The sequence below is a fragment of the Geotrypetes seraphini genome, chromosome 7 (genome assembly GCF_902459505.1).
Source record: "Geotrypetes seraphini chromosome 7, aGeoSer1.1, whole genome shotgun sequence".
NCBI classification, from domain to species: Eukaryota; Metazoa; Chordata; class Amphibia; order Gymnophiona; family Dermophiidae; genus Geotrypetes; species Geotrypetes seraphini.
In genome coordinates this window covers 106,561,043-106,578,584 of record NC_047090.1, presented here as the reverse complement: position 1 = coordinate 106,578,584, position 17,542 = coordinate 106,561,043, and the positions used below count along the sequence as shown (strand labels likewise).

General features: G+C 42.5%; 1 protein-coding gene across 1 annotated transcript in view; it reads right to left on the bottom strand.

Moving 5' to 3' along the window:
- Positions 1-17,113, bottom strand: part of GALNT16 (polypeptide N-acetylgalactosaminyltransferase 16) — a 316,815-nt gene extending 299,702 nt beyond the window's left edge. Inside the window, exon 1 of the mRNA XM_033950875.1 lies at positions 16,841-17,113. Coding sequence (XP_033806766.1) covers positions 16,841-17,026 — 186 coding nt within the window. The 5' untranslated portion in view covers positions 17,027-17,113. The remainder of the gene's footprint in view (positions 1-16,840) is intronic.
- Positions 17,114-17,542: the final 429 nt, after the last annotated feature.

The window sequence follows — 17,542 nt, the reverse complement described above, 5'->3', positions numbered from 1 at the left end:
AAGCTCATACATCAACATTTCTGAACCTGCAGTTGGACTGCTATAGTCTTCATTGTTGGGGGTCACAGTTAGTGGAAGAACTTTGTGCGTTTCATCTTGGCAGAAGAGGAAGCTGTGCCGGTGAAAGTACATCAGAGGTGTATGATTGAATTTTGTGTTAAACTTGAAAAGAGCGGTAATGGAACTCTTAAAATGTTACAGAAAGCAAAACGAACTGCACAGAAAGACATTCTCTTCAGATGATGAAATGAAAAACGCCACACCCATAGCACTAAAAGTGATGTCACAAAACAGTCTACTGCACTTCTTTGAATCGTTTTTGAAATGCTGCAAAAAATGTATTGAATGTGAAGGATGCTACTTTGAAAGAAAAAAAAAATGTTCAGATCCTCTGGAGTCATCCGATTTTGAATTTAAAAAAAAACCTAGTCTCATTACTCTTCAATCAGTGCTCATACAAAGCCGCACTAGTGAGTACCAGCGCGGCAAATGCAAACACAGCCCATAGGAACTGAATGGGCTGCATCATATTTGCTGCAAAGGTCAACGACAGGAGGGATGCTCAGTCCCTCCTGCCAGAACCCCCACTGAAAACTTGCCCCTACCCCAGAATCACTCATGGCACACTCAGAATCTCTTCAGGGCACACCACTGTGCCATGGCACACAGTTTGAGAGACACTGGCCTACACTATGCCAACTTGGTCCCTGTTCTATAAAGACAAATAGGCACCTACATTTTTTGAGAATATAAGCATAGCATGCCCAGAAGGCATCTGCATTGTAAGTGCAACCTAGAGAGCAACCGTATTCTGGTTTCCATTTCAGTTCAGGCACCGAAACCAGACCGCTATTTATTTTATTTATTTAAAAAATTTATATACCGCCTGGAATTTCAGCGGTTTCCATATAATAAACACACATAATAGACTTAGATCTTACAATTAATAATTACACATAGCCCTAAAACAATTGCTCCGTACACTTCCTACAAGTGATAAAAGTGCAATCTAAAAAAACGTCAATTTTATAGATAATATAATATTGCAGAGGAACCAAAGCAACTTCTAAGGAAGTAGTTCACAATTAAGCATCTACAAACAGTTTGGTTTTTATCGATTTTTTAAAGCTGTAATGATCAGTGCAAAGCCTAAATTGGCCAATCAACTTATTCCAAAGAGATATACCCATAATGAAAACATTTTCAATTTTGTAGCCACATACCTTATATTCACATTGCCCCCCTCTCCCTCTGATCGCAGGGCTCTGTTTGGTCTGTATACCTTCCAGAGAAACTGAAACCAACAAGGTGCAGATTGATACAGAATCTGATGCACCAAAAGATAACACTTTAAAGTGAATTCTTTGTTCAATTGGCAGCCAATGAAGGCTTTTCAATATGGGAGTTATGTGTGATGTTCTTGTAACTCCACTAATCAGTCTAGATGCTAAATTCATCAGAACCTGTAATGCTTTCAGTCCTCCTTATAGAATTATCCTTTAGTGCTAAAGTTTTTTGTTTTTTTTTTTAAATCCCAACTAAACACCTTTATAAATAGTTTGTCATTTCATGGCATTAATACAGGTCTTGCTACTCTTTGATCTTTTGCAGGAATTATCATAGATCAGGCCAGATACACAAGGATCTCTGATGAAGGCTGGAGTTCTTTCATTTTAGTAAAAAGTATATTTTAATAATGCTATTCAGCCTCATTGAAGTTCTACTTTAGGAGTGCTCAGACATGGACATGTGTGAAAGAGAGATTCAACAGTAATGTCCTCTATGTACAGCTGGACTCAAATTCCCCTCGGGTAGGAGGACAGCTGTACAGTAAGGGGAAAAGATGACTTAAATGGTCCCATCATATTAAAAAAAGATGCATTTCCTGAGGGAATTAACAAGGAGTCAAACTGAAGGCCCGGATGCACAAAACTCTGGCAATCTGGTAAAAAACAAACAAACCAAAAACAGGTTAGGAGCGATTTGGTTTTGCCGGGTTATGCTCAGCAAAAATTGCTTGCAAATCATATGTGTGCTATATATGTGGAGTAGCCCAGTAAAAGGTGGGGGGAGGGGGAGAGGAACTACTATTGCTACTATTTATAATTTCTATAGTGCTGAAAAGCATTTGCAATGCTGTCCATTTAACACAGAAACATAGAAACATGATGGTAGATAAAGGCCAAATGGCCCATCTAGTCTGCCCATCCACAGTAACCATTATCTCTTTCTCTCTCCCTGCCTAGAAGAGCTTATAATCTAATTAGAACAGACAGGACAAATGGGATAGATAGGGGTTGAGGAGATTCTTGCAGAGAGAATGATAAGATGGACATAGATATCCGACAGGGAGTGGGAGTTAAGCACAGCTTTTCTGAGCTGATCAGCTGAGCCAGCACAGGGAGCGTGGAGCCACAATCAGCTGAGCTGGTAGATGGAGCTCAGCGGCTGCTGGCTCAACTGCGAGCTTGGGATTTTTTTGTTGTTGTTGTTTTTTTTAACCTAAAATTGGCAAAGTTGTTGTGTGCACTGGATATGGAGGCACAACACACACGCACAAACGGCTATCAGCAGCTCCAGACCTGCTGTAAAATTTTGCCCTTAAAAAGTGGGTATTCCCTTTTGAGCATTACATGGTGTGCTCATTTTAATACTAATGAGCTCCTTTACATAGGGTTCTCAGTGGCTGCTATCAGGATCAGTTAAAATCCCCCCCCCCAACAAAAAACAAACAAACAAACAAACCCCTTTTGAGCACTGGAGACTGAGTTTCCTTGCATGTAAGACTGGCTTTAACAGTCTTATGTGCACAGAAAGCTTTTGAGCATCGGGACCTGACAGCTCTCTTTCCTGCAACACTTTTGGCTTACCCTGGGCATGTTTCAAATAGCATCTGTTGGTGATCCAGAGTTGCAAAGCAGAGAAGGGCATGAGAGAGAGGTAGCTGTGATGGATCTGCTGAGAAACAGTGATCATAGCATGATCAAATTTGAGCTGATAACTGGATTGATGTTGCTAAAGAAATCTACTGTAGCGGCATTTAATTTTCGCAAATGCAACTACGACAAAATGAGGAAAATTGATAAAAAGAAGCTACTAGGGTCTTTGGCAAGGGTCAGAAGTGTAAACCAGACATGGATGTTGTTTAAGAATATCATCATGGAAGCCCAGACTAGATGTATTCCACATATTAAAAAAGGTGGAAGGAAGAGGAAACAAGAGCCAGCGTGGTTAAAAGATGAAGTAAAAGAGGCTGTTACAGCCAAGAAAATATCCTTTAAAGAATAAAGAAAATAAGAGGAGACATAAGCACTGACAAGTTAGGTGCAAAGTGTTGATAAAGAAAACTAAATAAGAATACGAAGAACAACTTGCCAAAGAGGCAAAAACTCATAGTGACAATTTATTTAGGTACATCAAAAGCAGAAAACCTGTGAGGGAATCCATGGGACCGTTGGATTATCAAGGAGCAAAAGGTGCGTTCAGAAAGGATAAGGCCATTGCAGAGAAACTGAATGAATTCTTTGCTTCGGTCTTTACGGAAGTGGATGTAAGAAATCTTCCTGAACCAGAAATGGTTTTCAAGGGTGATGAGGCAAAGGAATTGAAAGAAATCTCAGTGAACCTTGAAGACATACTAAGCCAAATTAACAAGTTAGAGTGGGGCGCTAGTGAACAGCTTAGGAAATGGCAGCATAACTGCGGAGCTCCAGCGGTTATAATTCTCAAATCAACATTCGCTGATTAATATCTGATTTCACCTAGAAAAATATTCAGCTGAAGCAGTAACTTCATGGCTAATGCCAAAGTTAGAAAGTGCCATAAACCAGAGTGTAAAAAATCAGCTTTTGATTCCAAAGAAGAGAGCTCCCAGAACATCATGGCGGAACGCAGGGCTCTACTTACCGAAATGAAAGAAGATATTTTACAATTTCAATCACACATGGAAAATATGAAAGTATGACAAGATTGCAGCCCAAGAAAATATCCAGAAAATACAAATTCAGTTAAAGCATGTTACACAATTTGTAAAAGATCATGAAGGTCATGAGGTCACGGCAGAATAACTTCAGAATCTTGCGTATACCGGAGGGTCAAGAAGGCCCGGATATGGTCAAATTTTTTGAATCCTTCATCCCAAAGATTCTGGACTTAAAATTCACCAAAGAATTCAAAACAGATAGGGCACACAGGGTGTCATAGCACAAAACCACTAACTCACGATATCCAAAGCCAATTGTAGTGTGTCTGCTTTGGTACAGCCAAATTCTTGAAATCATGGCGAGAGCTAAGATAAAGTCGCCTCTGAAATTTAAGGGTTACAATATTCTATTTGTACCTGATTTGAGCAGAAACACAGCAAATCTGAGAAAGCAGTTACTTGGATATAGACCAAAGCTGAAAGATTTAGAGGCAAAATATGGAATGATGTACCCAGCAAGAATGCGAGTCAATATAAATACAGCCATCTAACATTGATGTGGTCTGAGCTAATAACCGTTAACTTCGCAATGTACGAAATGTTATTCCTGCTTCATCAATATTTTATACTGACTGGTCCGCTGTCTCTGGCTTGGAGTTAAGTCTTGGACGGATTCCCTAATCGCTGATCTCGCTGCAATTTATGCCTCACTAGGCAATTATATTCTTGGATGTTTGGTTTGTACCGATTGTTTGTCAACAGTTTTATATATTTTATTCACTTAGTCTTGACAGATATGTGTCTGTCGAGTAACCAAAGCATAATAAACAGCCTCTTTCATAGCCATATTATTAAGATCAAGCCACCATGCTATTTATTTTATTTCTTGATGTGTGCAAGGCCTGCGTACTGTTATTGTTGGCAGGAACCGCTAGCTTTCACAGTTTGCTAGCTCATTAAGCTGTATCTTTTAACGTAGTCATGTTGTGTGGACAGTAGGTTTGTCATAAAAATATAATATGCAAGATTACTAATACTGTATGCTGTTGACACGTAATATAATTACTTACGGTTACTTTCTGGCCTCTTTTGCCTTGATGTCTTAGTTCTAAAGTTTTGCAGATGCATATGTTTCGTGCACATGGCAGTATCAAGTGCACATCTATATGTTCCTATCTCTGATTAGAAGACCTGGTACCTCAATTCTTTTATCTTCGCTGCATATACATATATAAGTAATGTATATTTTGCAATGTATGATAATAGAATCTACCCTTGCAAAGGGATTCTTTAACTGCTAAGTATTTCCATCTCTATGTCTATCACATATACCGTGACAATCAGGATAAAAGCAATATTGTGTGTTGCATTGTATACTGCATAATGGGAGACATTTGGGTTAATAATATATCATTGCTGTTACTATTCTGAATACCTAATTGTTACATGTTAAATGGAGGCTATACTAAGTCCATATAACTGCAAATAACATGCTTCATTTTGTCTTAGCATATACTAACCTACGCATAGTACTTCTTTCTATTAATGAGGTGGTGGCATACATGCTTAACCTCATTGATTTTTCATTAGGGGTCCTATCATCTCAAGATATTAAGTGTCATGTATCAGTTGCTTTTACTTGTCTTTTAAGTTTATAAGCCCATCTTTTTTACATGTATGTAATAATTATCACCCCCTCACAGAGGCAATGACTAGGGTCTATTATCAGTATGCATTATTGCTGGTCATTCTAATAACAAATATCTACTGTACCACTCATGAAATGTTTCCTTTTGCAATGCATGATACCAAATGTTATCATTATTTACCTCTCTTGTCTCAAGTTGTTTATATAGATAATTATACAGTTTCTTGTATCTTTATGCTGGATTATTTTAGTGTAAATCGTGTTTTATTGTTGTACAATCAGCAAACACACAGAAGAAAGCAAAAGCATAACAAGGTCGAGAAAACCAAAAGTACAAGACAAGTTTTGGAAATAGACCCCCGTCCCCCACTCTGCCCACTCCCGATTGCATACACTTCACCCAAACTGGAATTCCAACCCCCCCCCATGCCCCACCCCCATCTCCACAAAGAAAACAAACAGACCAGAATTTATGTTGCATCATTTTAAAACGGTCTGTTTAACTCTAAAAGTTCACAAAGCAAATTTAAACTAAACTAAACCTTAAGGGGGTAATAATAATAATAAAAAAAGTCTAAAAAAGTGTCCTAAATGGCTACTTGGACGATCAAAAAGCCTGATCGTCCAAGTACCCATAACCAAAGCTGGTTTTTAGACGTATCTAAAACCAACTTAGGCCTTTCCCCTGCCTCTAAACGCACAGAGAGATAAGAGGTGTGTTTAGAGGAGGGGAAAGGGCGGGCAGAGGGCGGGAGGTGGGCCGACCTACACCTAGCCGTACAACAGGTATAACCAATACAGTTTAGTTGGCACTTAGATCTTTTTCACTTAGATGAAATAAAACCAGGTCTAAGTGCCGAAAAACGGGCCGCTGAGCTGATGGCTGCTGGCGCCATCAGTTCAGCGGCCCAGCAACCTAACCATCGTGGAAGGAGAGATGCCTCATCTTCCCTACCGCGATGCCATCACTCTTCTACCCGAACTGCCACGACCCGCGGCAGTTCAGGTAGAAGAGTGATGGCATCGCGGTAGGGGAGATGAGGCATCTCTCCTGCCGCGATGCATCACTCCCCCCCACACACAATATCGGGGCAAGAGGGAGCTCAAGCCCTCTTGCCCCAGCCAACTGCGGCACCCCCGACACGATCGGGGCAAGAGGGAGCCCAAGCCCACTTGCCCCGCCGACTCCCCAACAATATCAGGCCAGGAGGGAGCACAAGCCCTCCTGGCCCTGGCGACCCTCCCCCCCGCTAGTTGTTCGGGCCAGGAGGGAGCCCAAACCCTCCTGGCCCAGCCGATCCTACCCCCCCCCCCCGACAACATCGGGCCAGGAGGGAGCCCAAACCCTCCTGGCCACGGCGACCCCCTACCCCCACCCCGCACTACATTACGGGCAGGAGGGATCCCAGGCCCTCCTTCCCTCGACGCAAACCCCCCTCCCCCCAATGACCGCCCCCCCCAAGAACCTCCGACCGCCCCCCCAGCCGACCCGCAACCCCCCTGGCCAACCCCCACGACACCCCCCACCCCCCTTCCCCGTACCTTTGGTTTAGTTGGCCGGACAGACGGGAGCCAAACCCGCCTGTCCGGCAGGCATCCAACGACGGAATGAGGCCGGATTGGCCCATCCGTCCCTAAGCCCTGCCTACTGGTGGGGCCTAAGGCGCCTGGGCCAATCAGAATAGGCCCGGGAGCCTTAGGCCCCTCCTGGGGGTGGGGCCTGAGGCACATGGGCCCAACCCGAGGTTCTGGGGGGGGGCGGTCATTGGGGGGAGGGGGGTTTGCGTCGAGGGCAGAAGGGCCTGGGATCGCTCCTGCCCGTAATGTAGTGCAGGGTGGGGGTAGGGGGTCCCCGTGGCCAGTAGGGTTTGGGCTCCCTTCTGGCCCGAACAACTAGCGGGGGGGGTCACCAGGGCCAGGAGGGCTTGGGCTCCCTCCTGGCCCGATATTGTTGGGGAGTTGGGGAGTCAGCGGGACAAGAGGGCTTGGGCTCCCTCTTGCCCCGATTGTGTCGGGGAGTCTGGGGGGTAAGAGGGCTTGAGCTCCCTCTTGCCCCGATTGTGTCGGGGAGTCGGGGAGTCGGGGGGGCAAGAGGCCTTGAGCTCCCTCTTGCCCCGATGTTGTCGGGAGGGGGGGGGTCGCGATTTGACATGGCAGGGGGGCTTGGGCACCCTCCTGCCTGGATCGTTGGGGGGGGATTCTGTAACCGGTGTTGTTTTTGACAGGCACCGGTTACAGAATCCAGCTTTTGGGCGAAGGACTAGCTCCTCCTTCGCCTAAAAGCCCTTCTGTTGGACGTTTGTGGCCTAGGCGTGTTTTTGTTTCATTATGGCTAAAAAGTGTAGACGTGCTGTGGGGGTACTTGTAGACGTAGTGGAGATTGGGCGTTTAGGCAGAGGAAGGCCATAATCAAAACATGGACGTTTGTTTTGGTTATGGACACTTTCCCTGCTTCTGGGTTGAACGTTTAGGGACTTAGGCCAAAAGGGGACTTAGACGCTTTTTTTGATTATGCCCCTTTTTTTGATTAAGCTTATATACTGCATCTTCTCTATAAAGAAAGAGCTCGGCACAGTTTACAGGAAATTTAAAAAGAGGGAAAAACATAAGAATTAGTGATTCTCCTTTTAGGCATAACCGCTGTAGATGCAGATATACTGTTCCTATTCTCTCGCTTTCCACAGACACTTTTATTTATTTTTTTCCTCCGGCCTCAACTTAGGGCTCCTTATACAAAGCCCTGCTAGCGGACTTTTAATTACACGCTAACCCCCCGCGCTGGCCGAAAAACTACCACCTGCTCAAGAGGAGGCAGTAGTGGCTAGTGCAGCCAGTGGTTTAGTGCGCCCTATTACGCATGTTAAACCGCTAGCGCGCCTTTGTAAAAGGAGTCCTTAGTTGTGTAAATGGCCAGTAGGAAGTCTGGTTCATCAGTCGTGAGTGTATTGCATAATATTATATATTCAGTTAAAAATGGAGATAACTTCTTGTTATCACAATTAGCTGTCTGGAAACATAATATGTTAGATCTCACTTTCTCTTTATCACTATGCCATTGAAATTGTTATCGCTAAATGTCAAGGGATTTAACAATCCAATCAAAAGGAAAAAGATTTTGAGTTATGCTTCAAGGAAATCCCCTGACATTATACTATTTCAAGAAACACACTTTATGGCTACAGAATCTGTCAAATTGAAAACTAATTGGTCATTACCAGTATTTTTTTCACCATCAAACAAAAGCAAAAATGGTACAGCCATATTAATTAGAAATAGAGCAGATATTAAGATACTCACTCAAAAATGTGACACAAATGGTAAGCGGGTGGCAGTTAAATCATCAATAGGGGATAATACATTAACTTTAATTTGCATTTATGCACCCAGTATTGATGATCCAGAGTTCTTCAGTGAAGTTTTGTCGACAGCTATCAATGACAATTCTCAGTCCCACATAATAGCAGGAGATTTTAATTTAGTACTGGAACCATCAATAGACAGAAAAATCTTCAGCTAACTACAATACAGCATTAGCATTGGCACTCCCTCCATAATATGATTTCTCAATTGAATCTAGTAGATGCGTGGAGATTTAAACACAATTCTCAGTCACAATACACATTTCACCTGACGCCACACAATTCTTACTCCCGAATTGATTTTCTCTTGATAAACAAAAATATGGTAAAAAAACATAATGGACACTAAAATAAATGAAATCGCTATATCAGACCATGCATCTATTGAACTTTTTCTAACACGTATTGCAACTTTCAACTTGGAGATTCAATAATTCACTACTATCAGACTCACAGTTTGTTGAACACGTAACCCTACAATCAAAGAATACTTTGACTTTAACAGACCAGAAGATACGGGATGGATATGCTTATGGGACGCATTAAGGCCCTGGGCCCTGATTCTATAAAGGGCGTCTAAGTCATGCCTAAAGTTAGGCATGCTTTAGGCATCCAATCCAAGTAGTTAATGATCCAATTAAGGGTCTTTAACAAGCGATAATTGGTACTTAAGCATCCAAAGGACGTAGATGCCACTTTGTAGACGCAGCCACAATTTCATGGACGTCCATGTTTAAAACTCATGCCTAACTCAATAGGTGTGGGCGTGGAATGGGCGTGGTATGGGCAGTGACTCAATTTGGGTGCCCTTTGATTCATTTACATAACACTGAGCGACCTAGGGTGTCCATATCATGGCTATATTTAGGCAAATGAAAACCAGGTCTACTTTTGAGCTTAGTTTGGGCTTCAAATAGATCTGGGTTCTATGGATGGAATTTCCTATTCTGTGCTGCTTACTAGTATAACCAACACTCAACTGTCCTTGACTCCAAAAATATTAAAACTGGTGCACTTGCTAATGTTAATAGCAATCTGTATAATTTTAACAAATTGGAAAGATTTTACTAATATCAACTATAATGAATGGTGGAGTGTGGTTTGCCTGACCGCAAAATACGAAAGAATTGCTGCTGAACGGAAAAATTCACTCCGATCTTTGGAAAGAATGTAGGCTCCTTTAGCTAGATTATCATTAACACCAATAAGGGCATATAGGGCTAGATTCACTTACCTTCTCGATCGTGTCCGATCTGTGGCAGGCAGACAAATTCTCAACATGTCCTTATGCAAATGGGGGCGATCGTAGGGACGCCCCCCACCGACCACACTGATCGCTCTCCAGCAATCCTGACATATGCGCAGATCATCTCCTTTGCCTGGAGATAGTCTGCGCATGCTCACCGTGAAGATAGAGCTTGAAACTTTTTTGTTGTTGTTATCACAGAGCTGGAAACTTTCACAAGCTCATGGTTTTAACCTGTAGGTTGAAAGCAGAGCTGCACTGTGGGTTAAAACCAGAGTCGGGGCAGAGAGAAGGAGATTGGAGCAGAGAGCAGGAGAATTGGAGCAGAGAGCAGGAGAATCACGGTAGAGAGCAGGGGTTTTTAAACAAGTGACTGGTCCTCAGCAATCGCTTGTTTTTTGAAATTGTTTTGTGAATCGTCTCCCTCCTACTTTGCTTCCATGCCCCCTCATTTGCATGCACGGATAAGATCGGAGGTTAGTGAATCGGGTAGGAGGAAAATCGGGTAAGTACACGATCGCAAACACGATCGGTGGGCTTAGTGAATCTAGCCTATAGTTTTTAGAGAGCTATAATATAACATTCTGCTCTCAGAATGTAAGCTATGTTATCATGGTACTGTTTCACTTTGTACACACTCACGACTGATCGGGATATTAGTTAAAGGTTTATTGTTGTTTTAATTTTTGGATTTGTTAACCATAGTATATTGATCCTTTATATTCTTTCCTGTTACATATTATTGAAAATGGTCAGTATACCTCTGTATGTTGTTAAAAATTTTAATAAAGATTATTGAATTAAACAAAAAAAAAAGTTAGAGTGATAAATTACCTGGACCAGATGGTATACATCCCAGGGTTCTGAAATAACTAAAAAATGAAATTGCTGATCTGTTGTTAGAGATCTGTAACCTGTCGCTAAAATCAACTGTACTGCCTGAAGATTGGAGGGTGGCCAATGTTACACTGGTTTTGTTTTGTTTTTTAAAAGAAAAGGGTTCCAGGGAATTACAGACCAGTATGCCTGACCTCAGTGCCAGGCAAAATAGTGAAAACAATTATAAAAAATAAAATTGTGGAACATGTAAACAAACATAATTTAATGAAACAGTCAGCATGGATTCAGCCAAGGGATTCTTTGAAGGTATGAATAAACATGTGGATAAAGGTGAGCCAGTTGAGTATAAAGGTGAGTAGTGTATCTAGATTTCCAGAAATCTTTTGAAAACATTCCTCATGAGAGGCTCCTGATAAACTTAAAGAGTAATAGGAGGCAATGTTCAATTGTGGATTAAGAATTGCTTATCAGACAGAAAACAAAGAGTAGGGTTAAATGGCCATTTTTCTCAATGGAGGAGGATAAATAGTGGTGTGCTACAGGGATGTGTACTGGGATTGGGGCTATTTAAGTTATTTATAAACTAATTTTTAAGCCCGTTACATTAACGGGTACTAGAATAGATGTGTCTGTCTGTCTTTCTTTCTGTCTCTCTGACTCCTTAGCCGCTGTCTGTATGTCTGTCTGTCTTTCTTTCTGTCTCTCTCTCTCCTTGGCCACTATCTGTCTTTCTGTCTTTCTCTCTGGCCCCCTGTCTGTCTGTAATTCTTTCTGTCTGTGTCTCTCCCTGGCCCCTTGTCTGTCTTTCTTTCTGTCTGTCTCTCTGTCTCTCTCCCTGGCCCCCTGCCTATCTCTCTCTGGCCCCCGAGCAAACCAAGATTGCTGCCTGCCTCCCAGCACACCCCTCTCCCCAAAGCAGCCCCTTTTCCCTCTCCCCCTCCACTTTCCTGTGCAGCAATAACAGCCGGACGCCTTGCAGCACCCGAACTCTGTCGGCTTCGTCCAGGCCGAAGGACACCCTCCTACCATTGCTCTCGCCACCGCTCAAACCTCCGCACGTGCCACAAGCCAAAGCATGTCCCGCAAGCTGACACGTGCACTGAAAAGCAAACACGGCCACAGAGTCACACATCACGCTGTCAGGGATCACGGCGTTGTAAGTGCGCATGCGCGCTTAGGGGTTTATTATAGAGAATGATCTGGAAATTGGAACTATGAGTGAGGTGATTAAATTTGCAGATGACACTAAACTGTTCAAAGTTGTCAAAACATATGCGGACTGCAAAAAACTGCAGGAAGACCTTAGGAAATCGGAAGACTGGGCGTCCAAATGCCAGATGAAATTTAATGTGGACAAATGCAAAGTGATACAGATTGGGAAGAATAATTCAAATCATAGTTACCGGATGCTAGGATCCACCCAGAAAAAGATCTGGGTGTCATCGTGGACAATATGCTGAAACCTTCTGCCCAATGTGTAGCAGTGGCCAAAAAATCAAATAAGATGCTAGGAATTATTAAAAAATGGATGGTAAAGAAGCCTAGAAATGCTATAATACCCTTGTATCGCTCCATGATGCAACCTCATCTGGAGTATTGCATTCAATTCTAGTCTCCCTATCTCAAAAAAGATATAGCGGCACTAGAAAAGGTTCAAAGAAGAGCAACCAAAATGATAAAGGGGATTTAACTCCTCTCGTAAGAGGAAAGACTAACAAGGTTAGGGCTCCTCAGCTTGGAAAAGAGATGGCTGAGGGGAGATATGATTGAAGTCTACAAAAGACGTCCACAGAGCGCACCACTTGGAGCCAGTTCCTGGACACAGGAGTATAAGGTTCAAATGTTTTATTTCAAATATAAAACTACACCAACGAACACTGAGCCTAGACCCAACACAGGCCGTGTTTCAGCAAATTAAGCCTTCCTCAGGGGTCCTGTTTGCGAGTTTCCTCATAAAGACTAAAACCACTGTCCACATTGGTATGGAACGGACCCAACACGAGTCGTGTTTCGGTGTTCTCAATGTAAGTCGATGCGGAGCAGTGCCAGCATTTTCTCCACATTTGGTCAGCTACAACCTTCATTTTGGACCCCTGAGGAAGGTGTTTTACTGAAACATGGCCCGTGTTGGGTCCAATGCTTTCTTTTTAAAGATGCATTAGAACAGTTAAGTTACAAGGTCAACAAGTTACACGTGCTTTCACCTATCGTTATTTCCCTATATGTTTTCTTTTCGTCAAGAATTGTACTTCCACACTCTTTCCTTTGTCCCTGTTAGTGTATTAGTCGACGTTCCAGTATTCCCCCCCCAAAAAAAATACTATGTTTGTCATACCCTATTTTATATTTTGTACCTCGCATTGAACATATGTTAATGCCTTTTAATCAAAATTTTTATTAAACTTGAAACTTATGACCCATCAAGAACCCTCAGATTTGCCCATCAAAATCAACTCACGGTTCCCACCTATCGAGACACGATACATGAGTATATCTGTGAATCTATTTTCTCCGTTCATGGCCCAGAGCTCTGGAACTCCCTTCCATTATCTCTTTGACATCAAGCATCATTCAATAAGTTCAAGTCAGATTTTAAAACTCTCCTATTCAAAGATGTTTATTCATAAATTGCTCCCTCTGTTGGCATTTTCTTTGTGGTCCCAGGGGTGAGCTTATAAGGACTGGATTGCTTCCCCTATTATCTTCCTATTATGCATTTGTAGTTCTATCTTCCTTCCTTATGTAGTTTTCTATACTGTTCTCCCAGGGTTGCTCAGAACAGTATAAAATTAATTTATTCAGGCACTCGAGCATTTTTCCTTGTCTGTCCCAGTGGGCTCACAATCTAACTAATATACCTGGAGCAAAAGGGGGAGGGGGGAAAGTATTAGGTGACCTTCCAAGGATCACAAGGAGTAGCATGGGCTTGAACCCAAAACTGCAAAGTGCTAAGGCTGTAGCTTTTTAACCATTGCACCACACTCATATCTATGTCTACCCCTCACAACTCTTCTTTCCCTATACCCTGATTTAGATTCTACCCTGTTTCCCTGAAAATAAGACCTGCCCCGAAAATAAGCCCTAGCATGATTTTCGGGGTAGGTCCCAATATAAGCCCTAGTTATGATCCCTCCTTCCCATCCCCTTGTGCACCGGAACACCATCGACCGCCTCTGAACCCTCAAAACCGGTGGCAGCGATCTGAACAGGCTGCTTCACGGCCTTCCCTGCCAGGGCCTTCCCTCTGCTGCATCACTGATGATGTCATCAGTGATGTTGGTGGTGTTTCAGTGCACAAAGGGATAGGAGGGATAGGTATAACAAGGCAAGTGTCAAGGGTAGATACCTTGTTTCCCCGAAAATAAGACATTCTCTGAAAATAAGCCCTAGTGCGTTTTTATGAGCACAAATTAATATGACCCTGTCTTATTTTCGGGGAAACACTAGGCAAGATAGTAAACTCAAAATAAACTTGGATATATTTGGGAAGAAGAGTAGGTGTGCCCAGCGCTAATTGGTTAGGGCAACTGCATCACCACTTGCTAATCAATTAGTGCATGGTTAGCAAGACAGCCCTTACAACCTAGAAAATAAGTGTTGTAAGGGCTTCCACACTATCAGTGTGCGGCCATTAATGGGAGAATTTTACAGCAGCACTAAAAGAAGCCTCAGTGCACAAAAAACTCTGTTCTATTAATACCACAGGCCATTTTTTAGTGCAGCTTAGTAAAAGGGCCCCTTAGATTGTAAGCCTCCATAGACAGGGAAATACCTAGTATAATTGAATGTAACTCATTTAGAGCTACAACTGAAAAAGGTGTAAGCTAAATCCAATATTCATTCCCAAGAAAACCTGGATCTGCTCTCAGAACATAGATAGTTTATTCTATATCACCCAATAAACATGTCTGTAGAAAATGGACATCTCTTCTTACCGCTCCACCCCAAAATGCACTTTTTCTTTAAGGGTGGGTCTGGAATTTCAAAGAGAATCTGAAAAGTTAATCCGAACCTGAAGATATGCAGAAGCAAAAAAAAAAAAAAAAAAGATTCTCTTCTTAACCTTTCATCCCCAGCTTATACTGCTTTTTTTTCCACTTATATCTGAAGAGATCTTCCTTGGGAGAACAAGAGTGAGGGAGTGTAGGGAAGGGGGACAGTGGGGGGTCTCTGCCTCTCTGTTGGATCATGCTTTTGAAATGGAACATATGGAGCATTTACTCCCCAGATATACGTGTGATAGGGATGGGCAGCCAGAAAAATTTTAATTTCATGTTGTTCCGGAAAGGATCGTTATTTGTTTTTGCTTGGCCATTTTGTCATTATGGGAGCAAAGTAATTAGGTGTGTATTCTTTTAAGAGTAAAAAAAAAAAGAGCAACAACAACAAAAAAAGAAATCCAGCCGAATCTGCAGAAAAACCACCAAAACAGGAAAACCAAACAAAAACTGCAGACAATGTACACGATGCAGGCAAGAATTTATTGTACCAAAGTTAAAATGCAGTAATAAAAAACCTTTTTACCAACCAAGAGACCCAACACGGTCCGTGTTTCGGACAACATGCCTTCGTCAGGGGTCCATGGTAAATAAGGTATACAATGTACCGCAAAAAATGAAGGTAACAACAAATGCCTGTGTATGACACCAAGAGCTGCTGCCAAAAACCAAATCACTCAATTTTCTGCTTTTGAGTGATTTGGTTTTTGGCAGCGGCTCTTGGTGTTACCTTCATTTTTTGCGGTACATTGTATACCTTATTTACCATGGACTCCTGACGAAGGCATGTTGTCCAAAACACGGACCGTGTTGGGTCTCTTGGTTGGTAAAAAGGTTTTTTATTACTGCATTTTAACTTTGGTACAATAAATTCTTGCCTGCATCGTGTACATTGTCTGCAGTTTTTGTTTGGTTTTTCTTCTTTTAAGAGTGAGCCAGCTTTACAAACAGTGAACTCTTTTCCCGACGGTGTGTGCATGTGTGCACTATTCGCGCATGTGTGGTGGTTCATACATGCATGATGGTTCAAAAGGACGCACTATCAGGAGAAGAGGGCACCCTCTTTGCAAATACTGCACACTCTATCTGCTCATTTTCATTTGTTAATAACATGCGACCACATGGGATATTGACATTTCCCATGTGGTTGCAAGTGACAGCCCGTCCCTAGTGTGTTATTCTCTTGGGGCACCTCTCAGCTGACATCACCCAAATCACTGTCATATTTTCCAAGGAAAGAGATTTTTTTTTTTCTCAAGACCTTTGCATAAGAATTTAATTTTCCTAGGAGAAGGAGGTTGCTCTGGTGCGATCATGTGTGGCAAGAAAATCTCCTTCTCCTCTCCCCCCCCCACCCAAATAAACAAATAAATAAATAAATAAATAAATGACATGGCAGACTTGATTTCACATTTTTCTACTAAGACGAAACTGCAAAGCCCAATGTTACTACGACAGAGACTCTGAAATTCAGTGGCAAAACTTAAAATACTTCCCATCCGACCATTTCTCTTGCCTAAGCCGCCTCCCCCTCCCCGTTTTGGTTGCCCTATTGTAAACGTTGCCATGGTTACCAGCAAGAATTCTAAAATATATACAAAACAATCAATGTAAGGCTAACTGCGCCTATCACTCTGTCTCAGGTCATCATTTCCTCTGTAATCCTTGCACACCATTTCCTAGCCTGTCTCCCCCCCCCCCCCCCCCCCCAGTCCTGCTCCATCGCGCTCTGGTACACAGTAATACCATCACCTTCATCCAAAACCTATATGATTTCCTCCGGAATGAAACATATATTCTGCATGCCCGTTCTCTTCCTCTACTCACAATTAGCGGGATGGTCCTGTCTTCTCTGTGGATTTCCAGCCTCCCAGCTGACCTCTGTCCATTCTTGCCCGGATAGCGGCTAGATGCTGTTGAATGAGGTTTGTTGTCCTGCCATAAGTAATAAAAAGTCCCTAGAATCCAGGCTACAGTCAAGATTGCAATGGCATTAGCCCTAATCCGCCTCATCCTGAGAGCTCCAGTGAAGACTGAACCCCTCCAATAGCCAGAGGATGGGATTTTTAGAGAATGCAGTGAGAAAAAGTGGGACGGTGTTAAGATTTCCTCTCTCTCTCTCTCTCTCTTGGCTGCCTCTTCTAGTCACAGCTGTTTGTTTTAGCTCTTGTCTCACTGCTTAGTCCTGCAGAGCAGAAAAAGAGACATGAAAATCTGCAGGGTCCTAAAGCCCCAAAGATTCCAGTCATTGATAAAGGGGATGTCCAATCCATTCTATTGCTGTTCAGTGTTTTATTTCATGATCTTCAGCAGCATTCCCTTTGAGATTTCAAGTGACAGGCCAAACTGACCGCAGTCCCTTCTATAGCAGAAGATGTGGACATCTTGCGACTCAGATCCTTCAAATATAAAGTAGATTTGATCATTTTTGACCCTTGTTCATTAGCCCTTCAAGTGGAAAATCCATGAAGAACTCAATGACTTGGTAGCATAAGGAAAAATCTTTTTAGAATACATACAAATCAATCT